At 45.1% G+C, this 19,610-nt stretch overlaps 1 protein-coding gene across 8 annotated transcripts in view; it reads left to right on the top strand.

Annotated features, from left to right (window-relative positions):
* The window catches only part of STN1 (STN1 subunit of CST complex), a 41,870-nt gene extending 40,453 nt beyond the window's left edge, over positions 1 to 1,417 (top strand). For 6 of the 8 annotated variants that reach the window (XM_027596132.1, XM_027596126.1, XM_027596133.1 and 3 more), the window contains one exon: positions 634 to 1,417. In XM_027596132.1, coding sequence (XP_027451933.1) covers positions 634 to 794 — 161 coding nt within the window. In that variant the 3' untranslated portion in view covers positions 795 to 1,417. The remainder of the gene's footprint in view (positions 1 to 633) is intronic. The other 2 variants (XM_027596134.1, XM_027596128.1) reach the window with 1 other exon arrangement.
* The last annotated feature ends 18,193 nt before the right edge of the window (positions 1,418 to 19,610 follow it).

The raw sequence follows: 19,610 nt of genomic DNA, 5'->3' as shown, positions 1-19,610 counted from the left end.
CGTGCATTCCACTACTCTATATCATTGGTTTGAACTAGGAAAGAGGTTGCTAACCGTGAACTTTTATCATTGTATACCAAATGGTCTTGGGTTTTTTGGGGTGGAGGATAAGAGATTTCTAGAATACAACCATCGTAGACAGGACTGCTTGGAAGCCTAGGCAGAGAAGAATGAGAACAGATCTGTGGTCGGAATCCCTTCTCTAGGCTGTCACGTCAGTCAGGACTTAACGGGAAAGAACCCGGAGGCTGCCGTAAACCAGCTCTGCTCTCAGTCTCAGGAGGGCTCCCACCTGGAAGGCTATGGGTTCGGCTCTGAATAGGTGCACTTATACATGTACCTGCACTAAGAAAAAAGATTAAAAAAATCCATTCAGTTACAGATAATCAATTATCAATTAGCAGCCCTTGGAGATTGAAGGCCTGAGTTCCTGAGCAGCGGGTCCACGTCATGTGGCTAAATAAGGGGCCTGAGAACAGGGCTTTTGTTTTGTTTCTGCTGGTAATCTAAACCAGTGCAACTTTACCGAGCTTAAGAATCACCAGTGGATTTTGTGAAAATGCAGGGGCAGGGCCGCGGAGGGGGAGGAGGGTCTGACAGGTGTGCCAAGCTTAGCCAACTGCCTTTTTCCAGCAGATGCAGAGAAGGGCTGCCACTTTCAGCACATCTTGGCCTGTGCTCGCCTAAGTGTCAGCCCGGACCTGAGTGAAGGTGTGCTGCAGCAGGTGCTGGAGCTCCTGGAGGACCGGAGTGACATCGTCAGCACCACGGAGCACTACTACACTGCCTTCTGAGGAGAGGCCTGCAGATGGCGTGGGCGGGCCAAGCCAAGGAAGACAACGAGCAGGTGGTGGGTGCTCCCAGGCTCAGATTTGAAACATCACGCAGAGGCTTATAGGTCTGGCGGCAGTGATCTCATAATAAACTGTGAAATATGGTCCTTAAATGACCATATTTTAAGGAATGGAATTTGGCATAGGCTGCCCTCTAGCTGGTGTATCGTGGGATAAAGTAATTTATCTCAGCCATGACATAGAAGAAGAAAACCCTCCCTGTTGACCTCCTGCCTGGACCGGGCGTTGCTCTTAAAGCAGAAGGGAGGGAACACTGTTGGTGGCTGAATTGGTGTGTATGTGGCTTGAGGCTCTGTCATGGTAAAGGATGCCACATGGTAAAGTGAACTGAAGAGCATCTAGCCAGATCACACAGACCTAAAACATTTGAAAACTTCAGACTATTGCATATGTTCTTGTAGGCCTCTCTCAGTGGTTAAGAACCTAGTGTAGGGAACTCCTCCTTGGATGAGTATCACTCACCTATGATTTCTATGGATCAAGTACCAGAGGTGGGTCCTGAGTCCTGGGATGAATGTTGTTTACAGACCCACCCAGAGATGGGAATAAATGGATCCAAGGCATGGCTCTGTGTTGGTCATTTTCCTTCTTTTCCTTTTTTTTTTTTCTTTTAAGATTTTATTTATCTGACAGCACAGTAGGCAGAGTGGCAGGCGGAGGGAGAGAGAGAAGCAGACTCCCTGCTGAGCAGGGATCCTGACTTGGGGCTCCATCCCAGGACCCTGGGATCATGACTCGAGCTGAAGGCAGCTGCTTAACCGACTGAGCCACCCACGCGCCCCTTTCCTTCTTTTCCTTATGAACTAAGAGGTGTCTCAGTACATTTCCCTACACTTGATATACGTGACTAAAAACATTCTCCTTTAATGCCCTGAAGTCCTTGGAGGCTCTCAGCCAGTTGCCTGGCTGGTAGACATTATTTTCAAGGTCACCACTGAATGTGCATGGCGTTCTGACACCATCCAGACAAAGACTCTGTATTTGCCCAGACAGGTGATGGAGTCATGCTGTTGCTAGGAATGGCAAGGTAAAGGGAAAAAATCTGAGGTATGTGGTAGGCTTGTTCTAACAACTAAATGACAAATCCAGCCAGCAAAAATAAAGTATGTGGAAAGATTTGGAGTTAATTACAGTCATTTCAAAAACACATCTGCCTTCGTCTGCTACATTTGCTCTTGACGTAATAAGCTCTTAGTGGCTCTGCTGGAGAGGCTGCAGGCCTCGAGTTGTTCTGCTCTATGTGGAAACGGAGTGGCTTTTTATACTTAGAATTTGGCTGCAGTTTCATATGTCAGGCTGAGAGCTAGTACCAACAGATTGCTTCCTGTCGTGGACTTTTCTGCCTTGATCCAAACATCTGCCCTATTTCTAACAGCCGTTTACCCAGATGGCTGCCCTGTGTCCTCCATGCATTCAGATGCATCCCCGTGGCATGGTGTCTACCTGGAATGATACCCCAGCTACCTTCCTTGGTAGCAGCAGATGTTCCTTACTGAATACATCGTGAGTTATAGGGCTGCCCAGGAAGGAGTCTTGAATCAGCAACCTCACTTCCAGGGTTTATCCCAAGGAGATGATCAGAGAGGTGTGAAAGGAAGGATACAAGATTCCCACTGCTGCGTAATTTAGAGTTCTATAATTGGGAAAAACAGTCATCCATAAGGAAAAATTCATTATGATACACGTACACAGTAAAATACTGTGCAACTATTAAAAGATGGAGTAGACAGATACTGTTGCTATGGGACACTCTTCCCAAGAAAACGGAGTTACGGATCTGTTTATATAGTATACTATTGATCTGAAACGACTTGTAAGTGTGTATCGAGAGACAAGAGTTTCTGCATATATATCGGTATAAATGTGGCACGTATATACACCTACATACAGTCGATCACTCCCCCCTTCTAGAAATCCTTTCTGCACTTGGCTTTTGGGACAACACACTCTGGGTGCTCCTCCTCCATCTCCTTTTTCTGGTCTTCTATCTCCCCGAGGGCTTGGGGTTCAGTCTTGCTCTCATTCCTGTGCAGTGGCCCCCTTGGACATCACTGGTAGCATGGCTCAGACGGTACGTATGCTGACAGACTCGCCACATTTTACCCAGACCCCCGCGTGCGCAGCTTCCTGCTGACATCTCCACTTTGGTGTCTGAGAGACCCCACCCACGTGCCCACAACCAGGTGCCTAGTCACCCCTGCCCGAGGACTTGTTCCTTCTGAAGATTTTCCTGATTCAGAAGATGGCAGCCCCGTCTTTCCAGTTGTGCGGGCCAAACACTCCACATTCCACCTGTCCACCAGTCACCTTGTCTCTGCCTTCTAGATACTTCTAGAATCTAAACTCTCCTCACTGCTGCTCTACCACTTGGGAGTATTGTGGTTGCGTCCTGACTCAACTCCCACCCCGGCCCCTCGTCACTTCGTTCTCCACACGTCCGCCAGAGCTCTCTGTTCAACTGAAGCCAGATTCTCCCCTCCTGTGGGTCTTCACTTGAGCGTCACCCTCTTGCTAAGGCCTGCCCTGATCCCTCTTTTGCTAAGTAGAACCAACCCCTTCTCCATCCTTCCCAGGACTCTTTAGTACTTAACTTTTCTCCACAGTACTTGTCACCATGTAACACATTCCATATAGTTCTTCCTCGCTTTGTTTATTATCTGTCTCCCCGACAGAAGAAATGCTCCGTGAGGGCAGGACTCCCTCTGTTCTGTTTCCTGCCGTGTCCCCTGCACCTAGAGCAGTGCCTGGCATATCTTTCCAGCCATACCGCTCCTGTGTATGTGCCTGGCTGCCCTCTACCTGCAGGTATTTTCCTTTCTTTCCTGGGGGCTTTCTTCAGTGGCTTGGAAGACTGTTCGGGCTGGAAGTGCTCAGAATTAAACCCACTGGGAGCAGTCTCACCCAGTGGGACCTAGGATATAAACACCCCAGCTCCCTTGCCCTTCAAATGAGATCTCTGAGGCACGTGTTCTACACCATTTTCCAGAGTTTCTCTGTGGAAGTAATCTCCATCCACCCACAGTAGCAGCTAACTTGACATCCACCCTTAATTGGCTGCCTTACCCTCCCTGTCTTCACCACTCCCCATTAGCATTTGCTGCACCTCCCAGATGAATTGCTTCCTTTCCAGTCCTTGTCTCACAGTAAGCTTCTTGTTGATCACAAATAACACCATGTTCACAAGTACATTTGAGAAATGCTGTGTGAATAATTTGTGTGTGTGTGTGTGTGTGTATATATATGTATATCTCAAGCAGAGATCACTAGAAAAACCAAAGTGACCCACTTGTTACTCCTGAAAGGTGAGCTATCAGATGCTTTTTAGCTACATATCTCTATTCGGTATTTTTACAATTAGCAAGTGTCATTTCTACAAAAATAATAAAGCTGTTTCTCACTCCCCATCCCACACTCACACAACCTGAATGATGAGCAAACCAAAAATAAGATGGACCTTATATCCCATAGCAACATAAGAACTCTGAGATGAGGGGAGCCCTTGGAAAATTCTCTGGGGCTAACTAGAGTTGGGTCATTGCTCATGCGCTAAAGAGGCACCAAAGGCTTCCCCTGAAAAAGAGGGAAACTGAGCCAACATCCTGGCTCTTAGTGTGCACATTTCAGGAGGCATGAACACTACATATAGTTTATGGAAGCAGGAAGACAGTGCTACTGTCTGGTCGGGGTTTGTTTGAAGCTCTGTGATTCTCTCCATCTGGTAAGCTACCAGTGCTTCTCATCCCTAAAAGACACTTCTTTCTAATTATTTTCCCCTCTGATAGTGTGCCAGGACACTGGCCGAGAGAGAGCCAAGTGGAAAGAAGTCTATTCAGTGATGAGGAACCCAAGATGTGGTGCCAACGATTGAAACCAAGCAAACTTGTAATTTTCCGTCGGGGAAAGCGTCCACACTTTCTTAATAGTGTGGTTTCTCCTCTACAAGTGGTCTCTACAGCAGTTCCCCAAAGAAGCATCTCATTGTTTCCTTACTAGATTAATGTGAAGCATATGGGCAGACTCCGAATGACCGGGATGAGGCTTGCTCGGGAAGCCAGCAGCAGGCTCTGGGGGGAGAGTGGGACCATCCCAAAGGGAAACGGTGCCCATGGATGAAGGGCCTTGCAATAGAGTTCATATTCGCATGACAGTCTACTCTAAATGCAAGCCTGAACTCCCACGCAAGTGAGTTTTTATATAGTGCAGAATTTAGTTTTAAATACAGCCTATTTTTATTGAACTTCTATTAAATAAACCCAAACAGGTAAGTCACAGCACAGCACAAAGCTGTGTTCACAAGAATTCTAAATCAGACCCCAAATTCCTGAAGAGACCGAAGTCTTTTCGTGTGTGTCAAATTAAAGTGCTAGGTTTTCATCTTGGAACATAGAGGAATTTTGAAGACCACATAATAGCTTTTCTTTTAGATAGTAAAGTGGCATGTCATTAACTCAGACTGATTTGGTGAAAGGTTTATGTAAATTAGTGAAAAATCTGGAAATAGTGCTATGTTGTTACTTTAAGTCTATGCAGTGTTCCGTGTGACATCTGAATTACTATGAGGGAACAGGTTGGCTGCTCTTAGAAAACCTGTTTTAATGAATAAGAATTATTTTAATTATGTATCATTTAATTATGTAGTACTTGCTGTTCAATATTAATAGATGATTTTAAAGTACTTGAACTTAAGAGATTTGAGAACATGTCCACACAAAAAATTCTATGTCAGTGTTGACAACACTCATTCCTAATAACCAAAAAGTGAAAACAACCCAAATGTCCATGAAGGGATGAATGGATAAACACATGTGCATCTATGTGATGGAATATTGTTCAGCCACACAAAGGAATGGAATACTGATACACACTCCACGGATAAACCTTGAAAACGTTATGCTGAGTGAAAGATGCCAGATACAAGAGGCCACATTGTGTATGATTCCATTTATATGGAGTGTCTACAATAGGCAAATCCATAGAGAAAAAAATAGATAGTGGTTGCCAGGGCTTGGGGGAAGGAGGGGATTTGATAGGACAGGGTTTCCTTTTGGGATGATGGAAATGTTCTGGAATTAGTGGTGATGTTTGCACAACTGCAGATACACTCCAAACCCCTGAACTGTGGGCTGGCTTGGGATTCCTGGTGGGATGGTGACTGAGTTCCAAGGGCAGGCATCCCAAGAGAGAGCACAACCCTCACAGACGCCGTGGGGCCGTTCTGAGCATAGCCCCAGAAGCTGCACAGTGTCACTCCCATGGTGTTGTATTGCCAGAGCTGTCGAAGTCCCCACCCAGTTTCCAGAGGAGTGAATAAACCACCTCCTGATGGGGAGTAACAAGATTCTAGAAGGGCATGTAAAACCAGGAATATTGTCCTGGCCATTTTTGGAAAGCACAGTCTCTCACACACATGTTTCAACTTTTATACACATACAGCCTCATTCATTTTTTTTTAAAGATTTTATTTATTTGACAGAGACAGCAGAAGCAGGGGGAGCGGCAGGCAGAGGGAGAGGGAGAAGCAGACTCCCCACTGAGCAGGGAGCCCGATGCGGGGCTCCATCCCAGGACCCGGTGTCATGACCTAAGCCGAAGGCAAGACACCTAACCAACTGAGCCACCCAGGCGCCCCTAGCTTCATTCTTTAAAAAAAAAAAAGAACAAAAAACCTTTTTTTTTTTTTTTTTCTGTATCAATAAGTACAAAGAATGGGGTAAAATGGTCTACCACTTCCCAGGTAGTCTCTATTTTCTTTTTTAGATTATATGCAAATTTTTAGAAAAATAACCCTGTTAATATTTTGCCTATCTTTCCAGAAAAAATATATCAGCATTTTATATGTGTCCTGGTTTTTCAATTTATTCTGTATATTCGAGGTTTCTTTCTACTTTAGCATGCAAGATTGACCACATCCTTTTATTTATTTTTCAGTTGCAAAAAAAAAAAAAAAATCAGTTACATTTCTGTATACTAACAAGCTGTTTTAAAATGCAGTTAAGAAAACAAGCTCATTTGGGCGCCTGGGTGGCTCAGTTGGTTAAGCGACTGCCTTCGGCTCAGGTCATGATCCTGGAGTCCCTGGATCGAGTCCCGCATCGGGCTCTCTGCTCAGCAGGGAGTCTGCTTCTCCCTCTGACCCTTCCCCCCCTCATGTGCTTTCTCTCTCTCTCATTCTCTCTCTCTCAAATAAATAAATAAAATCTTTAAAAAAAAAGAAAACAAGCTCATTTAAAATATCAGAAACAATAAAATACATAGGAATAAATTTAAACAGGAAGGTAAAAGATCTGTACACTGAAAGGTATAAGACATGGATCAAAGAAATTCAAGTGGGCACAAAGAAATGGAAAGATATTCCATGTTCAGGGATTAGAAGCATTAATACTGTTAAAATGCCTATACCACCTATACCAAGCAATCTAAAGATTCAAAGCAATCTTTATCAAAATTCCAATGGCCTGCTTTACAGAAATAGAAAAACCAATCATAAAATTTGTATGGGACCACAAAAGACCCCAGACAACCAAAGCAGTCTTGAAAAAGAAGAACAAAGTCACAGGCATCACATTTCCTGATTTCAACCTGCAAGCGGCCCTTGAACAACACGGAGGTTAGGGGTGCTAATGCCCCGTGCAGTCAAAATTCAGGTATAAGTTTGGGCTCCCCCAAAATGTAACTACTAATAGCCTACTGTTAACTGGAAGCCCTACCAATAACATAAACAGTCAATTAACACATATGTTGTGTGTTATATATATTATATATGGTATTCTTTTTTTTTAAGATTTTATTTATTTGAGAGAGAATGAGAGAGAGAGCACAAGGGGGGGTGGGGGGTAAGGTCAGAGGGAGAAGTAGACTCCCCACTGAGCAGGGAGCCCGATGCGGGACTCGATCCCGGGACTCCAGAATCATGACCTGAGCCGAAGGCAGTCGCTTAACCAACTGAGCCACCCAGGCACCCTATATATGGTATTCTTAACAAAAAGTAAGCTAGAGAAAAAAATGTTATTAAATATCATAAGGATGAGAACATAAATTTATAGTACTGTATTTATCAAAAAAACTCTGTGTATAAGTGGAACTGTATAGTTCAGAACTCTGTTATTCAAGGGCCACCTGCGTATTACAGAGTTATAGTCATCAAAACAGTGACCACATCCTTTTTTTTTTTAAGATTTTATTTATTTTTGTGAGAGAGAGAGGAAGCATGTGAGCACGTGGAGGGGCAGAGGGAAAGAGAGAACCTCAAGCAGACTCCCTGCTGAACTCGGAGCCCAAAGCAGGGCTCTGTCTCATGACCCTGAGCTGGAATCAAGAATAGCATGCTTCACCACCTAAAGCTACACAGGGGCCCCTGACCACACAAAACTCCCTCGTGTGGCTGTCCCTTAATGTATTTAACCATATTGCTATTGAGAAACATTTAACTGGTTTCCGGTTTGTGTCTGTTGCCACCAATGCTGCAGGAAACATCCCTGTACATTTTTCCTTTCTTGCCATACATTTGCAAGTATATTTGTATGGTAAACTTTTAGCAGTGCAACTACCAGGAAAGAGGGCATGGGCATTTAAGAATTCGAATAGACATTGACACATTACTCACTGAAAAGACTGATCCATTTACACTCCTGTCAATGATTTATGAGTCTACTGTTTGCCTACAGGCTCATCTATAATTTGTACTATCTGTGGTTTTAATCACCAACCATCTGAGAGGTAAAAATGATTTCCGGGTTTCCTTTGCATTTATATTTTTTTACGTATGAGTGGTGTTGAGCACTTGTCATTATAGGCAACCTCGAGACAGATGCAGCTTTGCCCTGGAAAGTAACCATTGATTGCAGAAGAGGCTGAGAATGGTCCTGGACCTATGTTCTGCAGTGGTATCAGCTACAGGTATTAGCCCAGAGGCCTGCTGCTGAGCTCCCAGTCAGTGCACAGCTGGAATAAACATCCCGAAGAACTCAAACCTCAAGGTTCCCATTTTGCTACTTCAAGTGCTTGGGTCCCATACCTGCCCCAATATAACATATACCAATACGTGAAGGCAGCAATCTTTTTTTTTTTTAAAGATTTTATTTATTTGACAGAGAAAGAGCGAGAGAGGGAACACAAGCAGGGGGAGTGGGAGAGGGAGAAGCAGGCTTCCCGCGGAGCAGGGAGCCCGACGTGGGGCTCGATCCCAGGACCCTGGGGTCATGACCCGAGCCGAAGGCAGATGCTTAACGACTCAGCCACCCGGGCGCCCCGGCAGCAATCTTTTTGAAACGAGTCACCATATTATCGATGCAGACCTCTCATAGACCAGAGGCTCTTCAGCTCTGGCTCACAGACACTGTCCTCAGCTAGATTAATTTGAAAACTAAGATGGTTTTTAAGAAAGTGCTAATTAAATGGAGAAGATAGTTTTAGGAAAAGAAATGGTTTTAATACCACTTCCACTTTAATCAGCATTACATAATTATTGTAATAAGGTGATGCTTGTATTTTCATCATTGACCGGATTTGGTACAATTAATGGGGGCACTGGGCAGCAACCCTTTTGATAATCTTCTTGCCTAGAAATTGCTTCCTCAGGGAGAAGGGCTTTTATGTTTTTGTTCTGAGGACAATCAGTGAATGGGGGACATAAAGCAGGGGTGAGGACAAAATATCCTTCCATTTTTTTGTGCTCTACTTTAGAACAAAGCAATGGCGGCACCATCTGATTGCAGCACGGCTGCCTCCTGATGAGTGCAGAGTTTTGTCACGGACACAAATCTGTGAATGATCAGTTTATTCTAATATAAATTAGGTGGCAGGGTAATATATTGAGCTCTTAGCGCAGGGGTTTGTTTTTCCTGTATTTTATTTCTTCTTTCTGAGCAGGAAGCCAGCCTTGCCTTGGGGAAGTTGGTTTAGGGGCCAAATGCAGAAGTTGTTTGTGCAGACAACCTGGTTTATGTTTTCTGGAAGCCTGGAGCCTGGGAGGGATTGGAGATTAGTGGACTCCAGGCATTGCAGACCGGAATGTGCTCCCTACGGTGCCTGAGGCAGGTGGGCAGGATGACAGGTCTTCTATGGAGAGGCTTTGTGGTGTCTTCCCGAGGCTTAGAGACTTGGCCTGGGATTCCCAGCTTTCACCAAGATTCCCAAGCTTGGAACAGAAGCCATGCTAGCCTCCTCCTCTGCAGAGACAGCCCGGGGATATCAGCAGAAGACTTGGCCTCAGGAGAAGAGTGGACTCGTCTCCATTTTCCAGGGCTGTGTAACCTCCTGGATTTTCCTGCATCCCCAGGGAGAGGGAGAGCCTGCCCCACCTGCTACCAACGGTATTATTTTCCTGCCTGCCCAGAGGGTGAGGTCTCCAAGCTCAAGGTAACTTGAAATAAAGGAATATGACAAGTCTCACTTACATGAGTTTTGGCAGTAAGATTCTTATATATAACACTACAATTAGAATATATTCAAGGTGACTCTTAGAACAAATTCATGCTCCCACCCACTTACATTCCAGAATGGTCTCTTGAATGGGAGAGAAAGAGAGGACGCCACAGTACAGTGCCAGGGGAATAGCTTATGACCCCTCCACAGAATCATGCTGCCTATGAGAACCACCTGTCCTGCGTCACTGCAGAAATAATCGGCAATCACCTTCTCCAAGGATGGGGGAGAGAAACTGTGGTAAGAGTTTGCTACATTTCCTCAGCGGGACTCACCTCATCATGAGCTGAGAATATTACCTTGTCCTGTGGTCATCACGCAAGCCACCTAGCAAATAGGACCTAACTTAGGAGAAGGGCCCCAAACCATGGGAGCAGTGAGTCTTCTCCCAACAAGAAGAAGCTTGAAAAGGCCTTAGTCACTCCAGCAGCCCTCCCGGCCCAGCCCTGCGCCCCAGGAGGAGTCAGCAAACTGCCCGGGCCTGTGGTTTCTGTCCCGTCCCAGCTTGCCTTGACCTGGTGCAGGGCAAAAAAGGGAATCACCACTCCTGGGAATGAGCGCTGGCTTGGGAATGCTGGTGTCAGCACAAGCAGAAACCCCGCCAGGGCAAGCCTGCGAGGGGGACGTGATCTGCTCTTTCTGCCCATTTGTTGCAGGCTCACGTAACCAGGGAAAATGGGAGGGGGGCGGCTGTAAACCTACAGCCAGCGAGTTCTGGTTGTTTCCCCAGGGCTGGAGACTTACCTAGACTTAACTCGCCGCTGTCGTGTTTCCTCCGAGGATGCTCATGTCACAGTTCACCTGGAGACCTGTGGCAAGCCCAACAATAGGCACAGAGTGGTGCTTAATAAATGTGCAAATGGATGGGCACTTATTGAGTGCCAGCTGTGTGCAAGGCATCATGCCAGGTATAGAGGGGGATGCCAAGACAAAGCTCCACCCCTGTCTTTAGGGACCTTTCAGTCAAGTGGGTCATAAGCACATGCCTACATGATTTATAACCCATGGATGCAAATGTGTCTTGTTTGACCCTCAGAGTTTTAAAATTTTCTCTCAACATAAAAAAAAAATGGCTACCCTCTGTATAGAGAAAAAGGTTTTGTGTGTGTGTGAATGTGTATGTGTATGTTTGTGTGTGTGTCCGAAAGGTTTCAGAAGCAACTGGTAACAGAGGTGTCCTCTTTGGTTAGGGAATTGGGGCCAGGAGTGGGTGAGAGACTTACTACAATGTTTTATAATGTTTTTAATGTGAAAATGTAATAACTCTAAAACTAAACAAAACAGAAGGGGGAATTCACATAAAAATCCAGATTTCTGGCTTTTCTTGACAACTCAGAATTCTGGCAATACTGGGAACATGTAGTCTGAAAACAGTGTGTGGGTGGGGGGCGGGGCAGCATTAGAGGATTTTAAGCTGAGAGTTGGTATCAGATTTACATTTTGGCAGCTGAGTGGAGGAGTGTTGCATGAGGGCAAGCTCAAGGGCAGGTAGACCAGAGAGTCGTGGGTGCAGCAGGAAGCGGGAAGGGTGGGGGGGGGCCTCAACTGGGACAGTGGCTGGGGGGACGGATTCAGAGACTATTAATGAAATAGATGGGTAACCGATTTCGGGGTGAAGGAGAGTGGAAATGGCCGGGGCAGCTCCCAGGTTCTGCCAGACAGACCATAGTGCGTGCCACAGGAGTTTTAGGCCAGTGGCAGGGAAAGACAGCCCAGCAGACCTGTGGGCCTTCTGAACTGGAGACAGCGGAAATGCTGGAAGAACGTATATCCTGAGATGCTCGGAGAGGCCCACGCAGGAAATGCATACCCTCCCCGGGGGGGAATGAGCTCCTCTCCTCCATTCCAGGCACCAATAGTGTCTGTGATTGTCTAGGTGACTTACTCCGTGGTTTACAGCTTCTCCGGAGAATGCAGCGTGGGATAACTGGAATTTCAGACAATCTTAATGCTTGTGGCTTAAAAGGCAAAGAAGCACCAACCGAGAAGTCATTGAAATCCTATTCCTTCAGGGAATGGATTTTCTTGGATCTGGGCGCATCCTTTACAGCTTTGTTAGTCACTGCGAAAGCCCTTTTTGGGTCACAAAGCTGCCAGCAGGGTGCTGTTCCTGGGAGGAATATAATTACCTTGAGCAACAAGCCCCAAAGGGCAACCCTGCATGCCAACAAGCCAGGCTGCCTGGCAACACCACCATCCACAGGGAGGGGCAGGTGCCCCAGCCCCGAGGGTTCAGGCAGCCAGAAAATGAACCAGCCTGGGGCTTCCACCATCCTGTTTTCCCTTGAGTTTTGATTTAGCAGTTTGGGGTCTTTCACAAAGGCTACAAACAGGTCAGTTCCTTGGAGGCAGGAAGTGAGGGTTCCCAGCCCCTGCTTCTGCAAACGGCATCTGTGACAGTGTTTGATCACATTTGCTATGTGACTACGAGTTGAAAATACTTTCCCTTTGAGGTTTGGTGGTCACATATCAATTTCTTAATGCAGTGACCTCCGCTCTAATCCATGATGTAACAAAGATATTTGAAGTAAAACCACACTAACGTCCAGTACTTGATAATAGCTAGTGGTTGTTGAAAGTCGTGCACCCATCGCTCAGCAAACTTAAATCTTCACATACACCCAGATAGGGAGCTACTATTATCATTCCCATGCTGCATGTGAGGAAATTGAGGCCAAGACTAACTTGCCTAAGAGGACACAGCAAGTAAGTGGCAGAGCCAGGTTGGTACCCAGTGAGATTCACCACTAGGCTGTCTTGCTTTCAAAATCAGAGAAGCCTGTTCTTTGGTGGCTCTCACCGGTGAACACAACACAGTGTCTTCACTTGGATGCAAAAACTGTGTTTTCACTACATCTGAGGCTGGGCAAGAATGCCGCTTCTCCTGATAAAGCCATAGAGGATGCCACGCTGAGCGGGTGGGTTGACGTCACGTCCCACACATGGCATGGGGGATGCAGGTATTTACTGACACATGCAGGACAACGGGGTCGGGCCCGTGAACATTCTTATCTAAACAGCAATACAGCTCCAGAGCAAGACCGAAAGGATACTTCAGAAACCTCCAGAGGTTTTGGTTTGGCCCATACAGTATTGGTATTCTCAGGCGTTATTTTGTTTTAATATTAAAAATCTTTAATTATGAAATATTTCAACCATACAGAACAAAATAAGGTAGAAAACCTAGACACCACGGAGACAGCTATTCATAATTTCCCATACGTGGTTCAGTTCTCTCTCTTTAAGGAAACATGATGCTAGAGATACAGATAGAAACCAACCCCATTCCTCCCCTGCCTCCACTCCCACATGTGACCTTGAGGTTGATAGGCATCATTCCCATGCAGATTTTTTATTGTGGCATAAATTACAAGGAGGAAATTGTACAAATCTTAATCATACAGCTTGATGAATTTCTACCTGTGTATATTCCCAAAACAAGATCTAGATCGAGAACATGTCCAGGACCTCAGGGACCTCGTTTGCCTCACATTTCAAAAATAAATTGATGGAGTTGCCAACATTTAAAAGTTTAAAAATTTAGAGATTTAATGTAAAAACCCAAATTTCTAGCTTCTCTTGAAACTTTGGAAAATATGACCACACTAAGCTCATCTTCTGGCTCAGAGACCGAGTGGCAGTTTGCCCACATTAGATGGGGCGTGAGGTCCCCAGTTTACCTACTGTTATTATCCAGTCCATCTTATTTGCTTATATAATCTAACCTCATCCCCTGAAAGGTGCCTCATGTTTATAATATCTCAAAAGTAATGCAAATCAAAAAGGCTGAGAACAGTTGCCTTTAGCCGTCTTAAGGAAGGCAGAGTTTGAGGAAAAAAGCGCTCTTCTTCCCCACCTGCTCAGTGATTTGGTAAGTTGCTGACATTGCCATCAAACAGAAAGGGACCAGATTCTCCAGGTCTTTGCAACTCAAAAGTGTGGTCTTGGATGGGCAGTGTCAGCATCATCCAGGAGCTTGTTAGAAATGCAAACTCTCTATGGGGCGCCTGGGTGTCTCAGGTCATGATCCCAGGGTCCTGGGATCGAGCCCCGCGTCGGGCTCCCTGCTCAGCGGGAAGTCTGCTTCTCCCTCTCCCACTCCCCCTGCTTGTGTTCCCTCTCTCACTGTGTCTCTCTCTCTGTCAAATAAATAAATAAAATCTTAGAAAAAAAAAAAGAAATGTGGGCGCCTGGGTGGCTCAGATGGTTAAGCATCTGCCTTCGGCTCAGGTCATGATCCTGGGATCCCGGGATCGAGTCCCGCATCGGGCTCCCTGCTCCCTGGGAGCCTGCTTCTCCCTCTGCTTCTCTCTCTCTCTCTCCCTCTGTCTCTCATGAATAAATAAATAAAATCTTAAAAAAAAAAAAAAAGAAATGCAAACTGCCAGTTCCCTCCCCAGACCTCCTGTATTAGTCAGCTGGGGCTACTATATGTATGATAAGGTTCCACAGACTGGTGGCTTAAACAACAGAAATTTATTTTCTTACAGTTCTGGAGGCTTAAAGTCCAAGGTCAAGGTGTATGCAGGGCTGGTCTCCTCTGGAGCCTCTCTACTTGGCTTGTAGATAGCCATCTTCTCCTAATGTCTTCTCTGTGTGTCTGTCTATATTCCCCTCTTCTTATAAGGAGACCGATCCTCTTAAGTGGATTAGAGCCCACCTCGAGGACCTGATTTAACCTTAATTACCTCTTTAAAGACCCTGTCTCCAAATGCAGTCACATTCTAAGGTAGTAGGGGTGAGGACTTCAACATATGAGTTTTGAGGGATCACTGTTCAGCCCATAACACCCACTAAATCAAGATTTACACTTTAACGAGATCTGCAGGGAGCTCATATACACATTAAAGTTGAGGATGTGCTGCCCAGTGCCTGCTCCCTAGTAGACAAAACCCCAGTGGGTCTGTCGTGGGTGTACAGGCAAAGGGACGGGGTGATTTTTTAGATGAACTTCCTCTCCATCCCATAGGTCCAGTAGGGTGGGAATACCAAGAAGCCTAAGGTCCGTTCCTTCTTGAGGCAGACGGAGTCCCTGTTCTCCTGGAGGAGCAATGTGAGCAGGTGAGGTTAACACGTGAGGCCTGATGAACCAAAGCTGACATGAATATGACCCACGGGAGTGAAGAGCCTCCTCCTGAAAACAGGTTGGAATGCTGGTAATGAGCAGGAAAGAAGTCATTTCCATCAGGCATATCTCTGGGATTTCCTGGAATGGGGACCAGGAAGATACCACACTGCATTCCTCCCCACCCTGTACAAGCTCATTTACCGCCTCTGTCCTAGGCCTGATACTATGGTGACAGTTGCCATGGAGATAGATACTCCTAGGCATGGTTGAAGCTAATCCCCACCCATACTGTCAATCATATGGTTTAAACTAGAGATTTTTCCAGCTGTGTTCCATAAAACTATAAGGTGCTTCTAGGGTTTTATAAACATTCAAATCTCAATTAAAAGTATTTTAAATTTGTTTTTTAAATTACAAAGAACATAGATTCTTAGGAGAAAAAAAATCAAACAGTATATAGTATAGAATATATACTGAAAAGTGAATGTCCAAATTCCCATCTGACAGAGTAGCTTGTTTAAAGCTAATCCCTTCTACAAATAATGATTATGAATTCTGGACACCCCCTCAACCCCCCCCAAAAAAAAACAACCCAGGAACTACTTGATGGCACTGGAAAGCATCCAGACAGTAAAGGAAGGGAAACTCCACATTCATATAGCTTTTCCCTAAGGCAATCATTCTCAAACTTTAGTGTATATTATTATCTCTGCAGAGCCTGTTAGAATATAGATGGCTGAGCTCCAGCCCCAGAGTTTCTGATTCACTAGGCCTGGGGTGGGGCCCCAAATTTTGCATTTCTAACCAGTTCCCAGATGATACTAATGCTGTGGTCTGAGGACCACACTTAGAGAGCCTCGGTTAGCTTGCACAGGGTAGGGGTCATTGAGGAACTAATGATTCTGAGGAGTTTGCAACAACAGGGACTGAAACTTGAGAAAATTCTGGCAAGGAGAGAGTCACAGAGTGGAAAGCCCCCAAATATGTGTAAAAATTATTCTCAAATCCTTGGCTGGGCGCCTGGGTGGCTCAGTTGGTTAAGCGACTGCCTTCGGCTCAGGTCATGATCCCAGAGTCCCAGGATCGAGTCCCGCATCAGGCTCCCTGCTCAGCAGGGAGTCTGTTTCTCCCTCTGACCCTACCCCCTCTCATGTGCTCTCTCTCTCTCTCTCATTCTCTCTCTCAAATAAATAAATAAAATCTTTAAAAAAAAATCCTTGGCCGATCCTTGAACCGTACATGTGCAGGTGAGACCCCAAGGATTCTAAGGGGAACACATCAGCTGAGGGCTGACAGAGATTTCTGCCATTGCCCATCACAGGGAAGACAGAATTTGGAGTTGAAAAGTCTTGCCGAGCTATAGCAGTTTGGTAAACAGCCCAAGCTTTCAGTTGAAACCGTGGGAGGGCCACAGTCAGAGTAAAGACTGTATCTCTGACTAAACCATTCACCCTAGCACTAAGGTTAAAACCAAAATAGACCTACCCCAACAAAACCTAAAAGCAAGTTTTAAGAGACGTAATCCAACCAATAATTTCTCTGCCTATTGCAAGAAAGTGTTCATCAGAAGAAGATAACAGAGTCCAGTCTCTAGAACATATTCACAATGTTCACTATAAAAAATTACTAGATATGTGAAGAAAAGGAAAAATGTGACCCATAATTAAGACATAAGTCAGTCAATAGAAATAGACTCAAACCCAGATGTTAGACTTTGCGGACAAGGACTTTATTTTATTTTACTTTACTTTACTTTATTTTAAAGATTTATTTATTTATTTTGAGAGAGAGAAAGAGCGAGAGAGCAGGGGAAGGGGCAGAGGGAGGGAATCTTCAAGCAGACTCCCTGCTGAGCACGGAGCCTGATGCCCGGCTTGATCCCATGACCCTAAGATCATGAACTGAGCTGGAAAGCTTAACTGACTGAGCCACCCAGGCACCCCAAAACAAGATAAATTCTTAATGAATATACTTTAGTGAGCATAGAACAGATAAACATGTGTAAACGTGAATTATGTCTTTCTATTATTAATCTAAAAATCAGTTCTAAATTCATAGCTCTAAATTCAAAATGGAAATGGCCATTAATGATTTGAAAGTCAGACAAGGACTTTAAAATAACTGATAAAAATGTTAAAGAGTCTATAATAAAAGATGCATATACTGGGTGAAGAGATGAGAAATTCAGGAGAAATCTGGAAACTAAAAAAGAATCAAATGGAAATTGTAGGACTGAAAAACACAGTATCCAAAAAGTGATTCTCCTGCTCCGTATTCTCACACCCAATCCAACTTTCTGCCCCAGAGTTAAACATCTGTAGTAAGGTTCTTTGGTTGTAAATAAGAAAGTTTTGGGACGCCTGGGTGGCACAGTCGCTTGAATGTCTGCCTTCGGCTCGGGTGATGATCCCAGGGTCTCCCTGCCTGCCACTCTCCCTGATTGTGCTCTCTCTCTCTGACAGATAAAGAAAATCTTTATTTTTTTAACAACTTTTTTTAAGATTTTATTTATTTATTTTGAGAGAGAGAGTATGAGCAGGGGAGGGGCAGAAAGAGAAGGAGAGGTAGAAACAGACTCCCCGCTGAGCAGGGAGCCCGACACGGGGCTTGATCCCAGGACTCCAAGACCATGACCTGAGCTGAAGGCAGCCGCTCAACCAACTGAGCCTCCCAGGCGCCCCAAAAATAAAATCTGAAAAAAAGAAAAAAAAGAACAACGATAAAGTTACTAACTAGCTTATGCAACGTGGTGATGTGTAGAGAAGTCCACAGACTGAACTATGAGGAGGGACAGAGTGGACCTGGTTTAGGATCAACTGTCCTAGGGATTCAAATGCCACAAAGATGCTCCTGATGCTTGTCTCCTGCCTCTCTCTGAAAATTCGCTGTATACTCTCGCACTGTGAAATGCTTCTCTGTGTGGTGAGAGAGATGGCCGCGGTCAGTTTGGGGACTTCATAGCTCTGAGAGGAAAGAGATTCTCTTCCCTTAGCACCAGTGAGAAAAATCCTGGGAAGTTTTCTGGTTCTTCCAATGTGGGTTACATTCTCTCCATGGACAATCACCATTGCAATGGTGTGGGGTGTTATTCATGGCTTGGATCAGGTCCCCAGTTTCAACCAATGGCCAGGGAGGCAGTTCTTCTGGGGACGAGAACAGTTCTTCAAAAGGAAAGAGGTGGCCCAGGTGTGGTAAGTGGGAGAACTACTTTGCGTTGGACAGCACTTCATTTTGTGCCTGGCACACCCTTATCAGTTAGGTGGGAATCACTTTAACTCATTTAATGTGCACAGCGTCTAACTGTGGGCTCCCCTCAAAGCAGTCCCATGTCAATGATTTGGATGCAAGTCATTTTAGAGGGACATAATCCGGAGAAGCATGGTGAGGGCATGGGAGAAGTAAAATAGGAAGGGGAAAAAGCCAGTGAAGGTATGTTAATGAGCAGGTTAGCACTTTGGGCAACTGGTGATCAATCCCACTGTACCCCTCGAGAGACTCTGTGAACACACCTTGAGGATTGTCCAAGGAATGAGTTGGGGGATTTATTCACCAACTCTAGTTCCTTACTGGTTGTATGTTGCTCATAGGGGCTACAGCTTCTGGAGAGGACAGCCAGAGAAAGTTCTAAGACACAGAAATACAGGTGCTAGAGGGGAGAGGTTGCCATCGGGTATGGAAAGTCCACGGAAGCTACAGATCTCTGGAATGGGCTGAAGGGACATGAGCAGGACACCGCCAGTGCTTGATACACATCTATAAGTCTCTCCATAAACACAATTTGGCTACACATTACTCTGTGAAAAATAAAATTTCAAAACTATGTTTTAACTATGTTTAAAACTCAGGCAACAATATCCACGGAGTTATATCCAAACGTGTTATAATTCCAAGTGGGAATACATTGGTGACCACAGGGCAACTGTGCTCTTTATCATTCACGCGTCAGTCCTGCAGTAACTCGTTTCCATGTCATACTGCTCATCGAGGCACGATCCTACTATAGCCATTAGACACGAGCGCCTGAATAGCTAATGTATATTCATGTCATTTCTTCTTCAAGTAGGCTTTAAAAATTACCCTTAAAACTAAAAATGGATTTCACTGTTGAAAAACAGGATATTTAAGAAGGAAATTTGAGTATGATGAGTTTGATCAAGACAAGATATCAAATATCCCACCTTAGACCAATTCTTCAAAGCATCAGCCTCACTGATGAAAGCAACGTACTGGAAATCTCATGCAAAGCCCACTCCAAGGCTAGAAAG

This window comes from Zalophus californianus, chromosome 15 (genome assembly GCF_009762305.2).
Source record: "Zalophus californianus isolate mZalCal1 chromosome 15, mZalCal1.pri.v2, whole genome shotgun sequence".
Lineage (NCBI taxonomy): Eukaryota > Metazoa > Chordata > Mammalia > Carnivora > Otariidae > Zalophus > Zalophus californianus.
Note: the sequence above shows the minus strand (reverse complement) of the source record. Positions and strands in the feature narration are given on the sequence as shown.